Consider the following 10,997-nt stretch of genomic DNA (forward strand, 5'->3'; position numbering starts at 1 on the left):
TAAACGGGGCGTGTAGATTTCAGTCTGGTTGTTTCTATAGAGCTATGAATTAACTATATGCTCCGTAAGAAAGAGAGAAATAATACTTAGTAGATGTAAATGTTATTCCTTAAACATTAAAAAAGCACTGAATTTTCAATTTTTAAATGAAATCAATAAAAATTCAATCTAAATCTAATAAAATAAATAAAGAAAAAATTTAAAAACTTGATGCCAAACATTTTTGAAGAAGCCAAATTTGAGGTCAGGTCAAAATTTGGGGCCAGGCCAATTTTGAGGCCAAAAGTGAGGCCAGGCCAACTTTGAGGCCAGGCCATTGGGGCCAGGCCAGGCCAGGTTTTAGAGTATGCCCTTGCCAAGCACTCTTCTTGTTACGGACTTAGGTCTAAGAATGTACTTAGATCCTACTGTAGCACTGTCTTTGACTTAAGTACCGTTTATGATACAAGTCCACAATACGTTAACATAGACAAGTCATACTTGATAGGTTGATGCATCGCAGAGAGTACCGGTAGATGACCCCTATTGATTATAAGTTCCAAAGGTCAATTTCATTTCCATGTTTATTGCCCATAATGTACATGTATACTGCCCATGTATGTCCAAGGAAGGGGGGGGGGGTAAGTGTTTCACAAACATCTCTTGTTGTTTATGGTATCATATATCACACTGATCTTCGATATCTGGTACCGGTATATCGTGTCGTCATATGTTTCCGATAATCGATAGTTAGTTTATCCCAAAATGACGTCATTTTCTTAATTACTTGGGACATCGGGCGTACGAAATCTCTCTTCGTCTTTATTCATTTACATGTATAGTATCAAAATTATGCTGCGTAAAATGATTCATATCACACAATTTCTCGAGTGTCTTACAAATATTACCTTAATAAAGGTCACTTAAACTACCCAAACTCTTAACTATAATATATTATTATACTTTCATGTTAAATACTGAAATCTGATTGGTTAAGACGCAGTTGGCAATCCGTTCTATTACCCTCAGCGTTAGCAACACACTTGGCAACGGGTAACACAACGAATTGTTACATGCGCGTAAATTATGCGCGTACGGTTCGTCGTAGAATTCACTTCATTTCTATATAAAAGCAGTAAAATTTTCTTTAAAAATTAGACATTCAGTATAATAAAATAAATAGTGCCTGTTTGGGCGGGTAACTGTTGAAATTGACACCCCGAGAAAACCATTGTCAACCGACGCGAAGCGGAGGTTGATAATGGTTTTCTCGGGGTGTCAATTTCAACAGTTACCCTCCCAAACAGGCACCATTTATATAATAGTATTTATAAATACATATCGTCCGGTCAAATAATGATATATTTACATGCTAAAATTATCATATATATAACTGTGTAAAGATTTTCTTTATTTGGGCTCCTAGGAGCGCTACAATTTAAGCTTATTCTGAATTAAAAACGTTATTAATTATCATACAAATGTATTTTTTTAATCATCATGAGTGTTAAATTAAGTTACGAGGAAAATTAAATAACATGATGATTTAAGTTGAAATAAAAGTTTAGAAAACAATTGAAAATGTTACAGATTATATTCAAAAGGTTATATCACGTTTGTGTTAGCTAAACTGTTGATGAATCATACTACTAGTATCCGAAAATATGACACCCATTTCCATTGGTCAAATCAGTGCGGTATCCAGTTTATTTATAGCTTAACACTTCATATGATAACGACTAACTTTGATTTTGTATCAGCTATCTTTACGGTTAAAAATGATAAACACAGAGTTTCAAAATTGTTGACTAAAAAGACGATCATTAGGGATAGCGTTTAGTGTTAGACTATCGGAAACCCATGACGCCAGGATAGAATCTGGCGATCATATTAACTTCATTGAAAAGTGGAGAGTCTTCCCCTTTCGCTAAAACAGGTAAATGTTACATACATTTGCAAGTGGATATTTCATTTATATATCATTAATATTTGATTTTAAAAACATGTCCAAACGTTGTTTTAAACCTCAAATGTAACATAATAGGACTTTTATGGAATAATTTATTCAAGGTCTACTCGGTCATGAGCTCTTATTTTATAAAAAAAAAATTATTTGTCAACATTTTATTATCAAATCTTTTCCCTAAAATTCATTTTACAGATTAACAGCAATTATTTTTAAAATATGCGCCCACGTTGACACTGCAGTAGAATAGTTCGTGCTCTACGGTGTTACAGCGTCACAAAGCGTACCTAATGACCTTTGTTTGCGCAAATATAGTAATATATTTACATCATCCAGTGTCTTTGTCTGTGATAACACTACGTATCGATTTTGTACTATATAACCCATAATACAAATGACGTCAAATTGAGGCACCGGCGGGGTTTGCTTATTTATAGTTAAAGATTTAATTGTACGATGGCTTAAAATTATGTAAATATAAGTAATAAGGAATCATTCTTTGAATATTATGAGGTGATAATTTCGGTCGGGGCGTGATCAAATCTATCATAAAGCCCTTCGGGCTTTATTGGATTTGATCACGCCCCGACCAAAATTATCACCTCATAATACTCAAGGAATGATTCCTTATTCCTAATTAGTAATATTTATTTTCAAATGTTGAAAATCTATTTTTGGTGTAAAATTTCAATTCTTAAAAGAAAAATACTTTATTTAGATTTAACAAGTTTTTCGAATTTTCATTGATTGTTATAATAATATTAAAGTTTAAAATAACTGGTTGCTTTATCCTGATGAGAGGCGATAAGAAGAACTAGAGCGTAAACTTTCTTTTTTTTCTCACGTCATTTCATTGCTAAAAAGTGTATCTACATCTAAAACCAACTCTTAAATGATTTCGATATTTTCTTTTCGTAATTTTGATAATCTTTAATTTTAACAAATCAAAACTATCTAAAAGCCTGATAAAAAATGAAGTTATGAATAAATAATATGGAAACAAGGGTATCCAAACCTAAAAGATACTTTTTTTCAATTCATGTTCATTTCACCAATGTCATAAGGCGTCAAGGAGTGTTGTTGTTCATAGATAATGTTCACACAAATTTTTTTTTAAATTTCTCATAAACATTAAGAGATAGATGAAAATTCTTTTTATTCAGAAAAGACCCGGAAATGACAATATCATGATTGTATTTCCGGTTTCTGGGAATTTTTCGTTGGAAGTAATGAAAAGAACCAGATATGAGGCCATCGTAACAATTAAACGTAGGAAGTTAGCGTAAAATAACATGTTTCCTAGTCGCAAACTCTGAACGAGAAGTGCAATCAGGCAGTCCTCTTCAAAAATATCTTTGATTTAAAACACATGCTGTTTGGATAAATAAAAACAGCAGAGCTGCACATCCTTGGTGATGATCATATGTGAAGTGTGTGGTTTTCATCCGGAATGTTAGTAAAAAGGAAACCATCAAGTTGAGTCTTTTCAATCTTACAACGATTCCTTTCAGTGAAAAAAAAACTTAAAAATTGTGCATTGGGAAATGAATACTTCATAACAGTCTTATGTGATTTTAAACTTGTTGATTTAATAACGCCGGTTTGTGATGCCGTGAAAAGATTACTAAACTGTCGGAAAGTCGTCCACGTATATATATAGATAGAATGTTTTCTCAAGGGTTTTCTCAAGGAGGCCGATTTCCAGGAAAATAACAAAGTGTGACTACAATTCACTGAAGTATGCACAACGCAATAGTGATCATGTTTGCTGTGGTAATCATTGAAAGTGGATGTGTAAGTTATTCCTTTTTGTTCATTGTTTTCCTATATCACTTCATATATATACTTGTATCAGAGTCATGAATTGATTAAACGTTTGAAAACAAAACCACAAAATTTTAAAGGAGCACAGTCAAAATGAATCGGAAAATATTCAAGTATTTTATCTTTTCTTTCTCCTTTTTCATGTTTTTTTTTCTCAAGCTCAACCAGACTTTAATTGTGGGTTATCAAGTAACTAAAGTTGAATGGCTCACAATTCTTTGTTCTGTGCTCGTATCACTTTTTTTTGGGGGGGGGGGTGAGGGGGTTATCTAATTACATGTACTTAACAGAAAACTACAAATTCTTAACAAAACCACTAATAGACAAAAATATTGTTCAATTGTGTTCAACAGAAACAAAAAAATAAAACAATACATTTACATGCACAGATGTAAAACTTTTCTACTAAACAAAACAGTCTAGATCTAGGTCAGCATTCGATGGGCCAAAGATAGAACAGTAAACAACTACATGTAAAAGCAAAATCTGAAAATTTTAAGATCAAATCGTGACCATACCCTTACGTACATTATTTCCTAATCAATCTTATGTAAAATTTACGTGGAATCTCCCAAGTACATGCTGACATCATAGAGACTTTTCTTCCGGAGTTTCCCAAAAACCCATTGGATTTTTAAAAATTTGAGTTAACACCCATGACCTGAAATGTATTCAATAAAAATAATAATGGTTTTAATTATGAGACACCTCCGTACTGTGATGTACTTCCTTACGAAATAAACAATACAATCAAATATAACTTTGTAATTTTTTCGTTTATTTTAAGGGATACCTAACATATAGTCGCGCGATGGGTTAGACGGAAATTACGAATCTGCAAGTCCCGATTTCGAATCCCGCTGGGGCATTTACAGTTCTTACCTTTCAAAATATTTTTGAAACAAGTTTTGGATAAATATTGTAAATTTTTAATATTCTTAAACGGTGAGAGTATCTTGATTAAACCAAACTTTTATCCACATCAATATCGACAGATGAGTTGAATTGAACATATTTTATTGACTAATGCCAAAAGGATTGGACACAAGTTCCAAAAACTTAGAAAGCCCTCTCCTTGTATATCTATACTTCTATATTAAAATAATAGACTCGAATTTTTGGTCTTTAATACCGATAAATCGGAAGAATACTGTCTTTTGTTTTATATATTTTAAACATCATTGGTACTAGAAGATTACCAATTTGTTTTTATTTTTTCTCAGTTAAGCTTCGCTAATTAATAATCAACGAAAATTCCTCAAAAAATCAAGGAAATCATCAGGATTTTTTGGATTTTACAATTTTGCGCTTGCGCAATTCTTTCACGCTAACGAGATCTTTAGTTTATGTTTCCACAATATCATATTTGCATGAATAAACTCAGAAATGAAAACACAAATACCGTTACGGGTAAATTTTCATGGGAAATTTGCTATTATATTCTGTTCATCTATATTAATGATTTCTTATGAGAGTATAAAAGTATAAAATAACAAAATACTTTTCAACTAAGTACATATACTTACTTTTGTTATCGTGATGACAAAAAATATTTGATTACATGCAAAAAAATTCACATTATATTTCTTAGGAGAGTGAAGATAGAATATGTTTTATCGTAAAATGAATTATGTCCTACGGACCCAGTTTTACGATAGAATGCGTTCCGTGTATTGTCTCTTTAGCAAAGAAAATACGTGTACGTTGATGAAAAGTTGTTAAATTCTTCCATTATATGGATTAAAATTTTTATATGAAAGGTATTTACAATTTCAAAAAGGTTTATTATGATGAATTTGACTGATTTTTTTTTCAATGCAACTTCATTAATTTTCTCCAAAATCGTTCCTGAGCGATTTTGAAATTTTCTGCTACATTACGGGTATTTGGGAGGCATTCTAACTGTGGTGAGGGCCTTTCCCGAGACACGGTTAGATTATTCAAACTAAGGAAAGTGTAGTGAAATTAATAGCATTATTCTAGGCTTATTTAAACAATAAAATGCTTTCTTTGGTGATTCATTCGGGATATGAAGGTAGCGAAGTTGCAGGAAAAATACATAACCCGCGTTAGCCTGCAATGGTCGCTACCTTCATAACCCGCATGAATCATCAAAGAAAGCATTTTATTGTTTATATTAACATCTTTCTTTAACTAATTAATAAGCTGATTATGAAAAGTTAGTAAAATTCACTAAATTACTGTTAATGTACAAAAGTACGTTAGCTAAAAGAAACAGCCAAATCGTCTCCTGTGAGACTTTGAGTCTGGCATCGTCATGATTATTTCATGCAGTCCGGGATTTTACTAAGGTCGCTGTAGGTTCAGACCAATCGATAAACAGGGCGTGTCAATTTCAGTCCTGTCACTTTCAGCCGCTGTAGATAAATAGGGTGTGTAGATTTCAGTCTGGCTGTTTCAATAGAGCTATGAATTAACTATAAGTTTCCGTAAGAAACAGAGGAAATAATGCTTGGTAAATATAGCTTTGTTATGTCAATAAGGAATAAGGAATCATTCTTTGAGTATTATGAGGTGATAATTTCGGTCGGGGCGTGATCAAATCCAATAAAGCCCCGACCGAAATTATCACCACATAATATTCAAAGAATGATTCCTTATTACTTATATTTATATAATTTTAAGCCATCTTACGATTAAATATTTATTTTTTTAAATAAGTAAACCCCGCTGGCGCCTCAATTTGGCGTCATTTGTATTATGGGTTATATAGTACAAAATCGATACGTAGTGTTATCGCAGGCAAAGACACTGGAAAATGTAAATATATGTCAATAATACGGTGTGTCGATGTACCTATTTCGTAAATGTCAGAAATGCAACGTCAACCCGTGCACGGACTGGTCAAAGTCTAGTAATATATTACATTTACAATGTCATACAATGCCAGTTAACATTTATAACAGTTATAGTACACTTAATGAAATGCAATTAAATCATTAGTTTTGAATGCATGCTGTAATACTGTACAAATCTAGAATTAGAATGGATAAGAAAGTTATGCAAATAATTTAAAAACTTAGATAAATCTTTCACACTTTAGTATAAATGTATGAACTTCTTTAAATATTTTCATCAAAAGATAAAGTTTTGTCACCCCAAAGTATCAAATGTACATCATTTATATTCAAAAAGTTCAACGATAAAAGATTAACATAATGAATATTTTTTACAAACGAAGAACAAGTGATGTACATCTTCTAAAATCGGGTTGGCTATTATGTAACATCGATAAAGATAATAATTGAGAACACAATTATGCCTTAATTTCGTATGAATGATATTTAAAAATCTTTTACCAAGAGATATACTTAGGAGGCTTTGTATAATCGCTCTGTAGTGTTTTCTTTAAAATATTTTATGAAGTAGCTTCCCTGGTATCATTACTCAGACTATTCCACTTACGAATACTAGTTAAAAATCACTTGTTAAAAACTTCTAATCTACATCTAGGCAAAGAATAGTTTGAGACGTTTCTAGTATTATAGTTGGAAGTGACATTTCTAATTACAGGAGTTATATCTTTTAGATAAGAAGGATCAAGATTATTATGAATTTTGAACATAGTTGATAATTTAAAACGGCCTCGTCTCATTATTAATGGTTCCCATCCTGTTTCCAAATATAGAGAATTTCTTGAAGCTAGGACTGAAAGACCTGAAACTATTCTTGCTGCATATAATTGAACCTTTTCAAGCTTATCCATATCAAATTGGGTACATCCAGACCAAACTTCAACAGCATACTCTAGTTGTGGTCTTATAAATGATACATACATTTATGCTAAAATATCTCTAGATACAGTAAATTTAAATAAATTTTAAGTAGACCAAGTTTTTTGTAAGCTTTTTAACAATGATGTCTATGTGATTAGACCAACTTGAATTTGAAGATAACAATACTCCTAGATGCTTGTGTTGTGAAACATATTACAAAGCACAATCATCAAACAACAAATTTGGAAAATTTTCAATATTTTTAAAACTAAAGAATACAACTTTTGTTTTTTTGTGGATTAAATTCTAGAAGCCATTGTTTTGACCAGATTTCCTAAAGTAGATGAAGATCGACAGATCACATTACGCAATCCAAATTAATTAGGAAAATTTTTTCGGGTATTACAGCACATTTTGTTTAAATTATGACTTGATTTAAACTGCTTTTTCAGGTTTAAGAAATGTGTCAAACACGTTACATTTTCGAATTATATATTTTTTTTCTATTTCACAGAATTCAGTCCCTTCGTCGGAATTTCTCATAGACAAAGACAAAGGCGAAACTGGAAGATAGTGAGTATCACAAACTCTCTGTACACCTCTTTGGCTCTGTGAATCTAAACTAATGAGAGTATATCCTGTTGCTTTTCCCCACATTCGTGTTGTCCCGCCCGGATTAAATTAGTACTATAGTACTATCACTTCCTGCCAAAACTTTCAAAACACATCTTTTTTTTACAGCTTTGTTTCCTCTGACCATAACTATCTGTGCCACTATGGTCGTGCGTCAGATATGCATTTTCAAAACCGGTTCTCGGAGCAATGTTACAAACAAAACAAAAACCTTCTGACGGAACACGAGAACAGCAGCAGGACATACCCGTATTTTAATCCATCGGTAGGCGCCCCTCCAGGTAAAAATCTCTTATCGGTCGTCATCTGACCGATATGCATCAAGTCATGGTTTTAAAAAAAATGTATATTAAATATAAGCAACAAAAAATTGACTTTATCAAAGAAACGTGTGAACTGCCATTCTGTTATGAAATGAATGCCTTTATTTTTTTTCTTAGGGTGTGGTCCTCTACCAGTCGTGAATGGTAGTAAATGGGAGTGTCCATATGGCGTGTCTCCTCTCTCAGTCCCCGTATACGAGTCCTGTCGTGTACTCTGTAAGGGAGAATCTCTACAGAGACGGACTCTTGTCAAAGTCAGATGCACGGAGAAGTTGGAATGGGATCACCCAATGCTTTCCGCTGTTTGTGCCGTAATAAAGAATTCTTCCGGTACGTTAAAATCGATTTATACCAACTTAAACCTCAATGTATTTTTGAAAAATCAAGTTTGAATGCCCGATTATCACTTTTATAGGTGCCAGTTTACATGGTCAAAACCAGGAGTTGAAAGTTGCAATCATTACTGGCCTTGTGTCCGTTGTAATTGTTCTAATCGTACTCTGTATTTTCCGAAAACTTAAACGCATCAAATGTAGTCGTCTGCAAAAGCTGCTCGGCAATTCTGTATTTCCAGACAACACAATGTCACTGAATTCTGTATGTACTGCTGATGTGGGAAACGTTCAACAACGAAACGTTGTAAATGAGGATACAGCAAAAAACCAATTGCGTACTCAAAACAGCGATGTGGATAATCAAAACGGCGATGTGGATAAAGAGCATAACACCTTAAGTGATAATGACATAGACCTTTGTGTCTCTAGAGAGGCATTCCAAACCAGCGATCTTGCGGACACGGATATTTTTCTACAAACAATTTCTAACAATATAACGGTACCTCATGCTACAGTACAAAATGCCGATAGTCCGACAAAATGTGACTGTATTCTGAACAATATGAATCAAAATACTGAAAATATTGAACTCTCAAACGAATTTAATGGTTTAGATATTTCAATACTGACAACAGACAGTCTAAAAAACGTGGAAGAGAATGTGGCTATTGTTGAGGATCATTCTTGGAAGCAGAGCGGAGCAACACGTGCAGGTATTCCGGTTACCATGGTGATGTAATATCTTTTTGTTGATGTCTTTATGTGTGCCCCTCGTTTTTTTCAGTAGAAAGCTTTTATTGGAATAATAAATTAGATAATTTGTCATCTTTATAACTATTATCTTAACATAAACCACTTTCTCGAATTTGTCATCTTTATAACTATTATCTTAACATAAACCACTTTCTCGACATGTATAATTACTTTTCGGCTCACTGTAGGATCGTGTCCAACCATTGCCGCAATGTTAGAAGGAGCAGTAAACGATAGCATTCGTTTTGTTGACGACCTTTCTACTTTGCTGGACCCAGATAATCCTGGCAATTGGCAGGGCCTGATTCAGGCCTATTTTAGTTTGTCCTTTAACAAAATCCAAGAAATAAGGTACGTAAGGTCATGTGAACCAAAAATTAAGTCGCTTGCGCTGCACTAAGACTAACTTCATGCGTTGTATCGTAACTTTGAATTCTGTACAATTTCAATGAAATTAGCCCTATAGTCAACAGAAAATTAAATAAGTAGTGAATATCTACATTTCTACTTCTAAAGACATGCATGGAACAGTTTACGCTTTTTTATTCGTGATTTATGAAAGGTTACCTACCAGTAATCCTTGGTAGGTAACCTTTCATAAATCACGGATAAAATATTCTTTGGTATAATTTAGGAATGTTTAATGATACCTTAATATAATTTCTTAAGGTTGACATCTCGCATTCATACGTTTTTTTTATTTTACAAACCAACAAAATAATATACAGAGCATATTACTTGAACAAAACTTTATCTTTTTTTTTCATTTAAAAAAAAAAGATACTATTTATTTCAGACACAAAACAAAGGACCATTTCAAGGAGGCCGTCTTGCCCTTGTTGAGTTCCCATGGACTTAGCATTGTCCACTTGACTTCTTATTTCTACAAACTGCCGTCACGGCGTATTGACGTCATAGAGTGCATCCAGCGTTATCACCCTTATTGTCGGGAATGTGGAGAAATCTACGACTGTGTGAAGTCAAGTAACGTTGAATAGTTTCAGATTTAGAATGGCTAGCTCGCTTCAGAGACACATCGCTTTAAACATCTTCGAGGTGTGACGTCATACACAGTTGTCCAGAACGAGAATATTTTTGCGAGTTTCAATTGTTATTGTTAGCGCCTCGAAAACTGATTTCATGAAGTTGTATTTAAAATTATTCAAAGAATGTATTGATACTTATACGGGTATAAAGCAGTATTGTGTTTTATTCATTATTCTTTGAGCACCAATTTTCACGGATTTCGTTGCTGCGTCGATCTTTCACAAAAAGAAAAATCAAGTCATCAAAACTGTGCGCTTGCCATTATCGACGAAAGTGAATGCTCAATAAAATTAACCATCAACTCGCAGTCTACAGATGCTTGTGTATAGTTTACAGACAATTGTCTGTAAAAAAAAGTTCAAGGCCACCTAGTCTTCAACATCCACATGACGCAAAGCCA

The 10,997-nt window shown here is 33.2% G+C and overlaps 1 protein-coding gene across 1 annotated transcript; it reads left to right on the forward strand.

The window, feature by feature from the left end:
* Positions 1 to 3,110: 3,110 nt before the first annotated feature.
* Positions 3,111 to 10,598, forward strand: LOC105341075 (uncharacterized). Its single transcript, XM_011447373.4, has 7 exons — positions 3,111 to 3,739; positions 8,021 to 8,079; positions 8,248 to 8,420; positions 8,580 to 8,792; positions 8,878 to 9,510; positions 9,739 to 9,901; positions 10,347 to 10,598. Exons 1-7 carry the CDS (start codon positions 3,686 to 3,688, stop codon positions 10,546 to 10,548), a joined length of 1,497 nt encoding a protein of 498 aa, XP_011445675.3. The 5' UTR covers positions 3,111 to 3,685; the 3' UTR covers positions 10,549 to 10,598.
* The last annotated feature ends 399 nt before the right edge of the window (positions 10,599 to 10,997 follow it).

This window comes from Magallana gigas, chromosome 2 (assembly GCF_963853765.1).
Source record: "Magallana gigas chromosome 2, xbMagGiga1.1, whole genome shotgun sequence".
Classification (NCBI taxonomy): domain Eukaryota; kingdom Metazoa; phylum Mollusca; class Bivalvia; order Ostreida; family Ostreidae; genus Magallana; species Magallana gigas.

Coding starts and splice junctions, on each gene's coding strand:
- LOC105341075 (XM_011447373.4), top strand. CDS start 3,686: ATGCACAACGCAATAGTGATCATGTTTGCTGTGGTAATCATTGAAAGT. Junction 9,511..9,738: donor GAGCGGAGCAACACGTGCAG/GTATTCCGGTTA, acceptor GGCTCACTGTAG/GATCGTGTCCAACCATTGCC. Junction 9,902..10,346: donor AACAAAATCCAAGAAATAAG/GTACGTAAGGTC, acceptor TATTTATTTCAG/ACACAAAACAAAGGACCATT.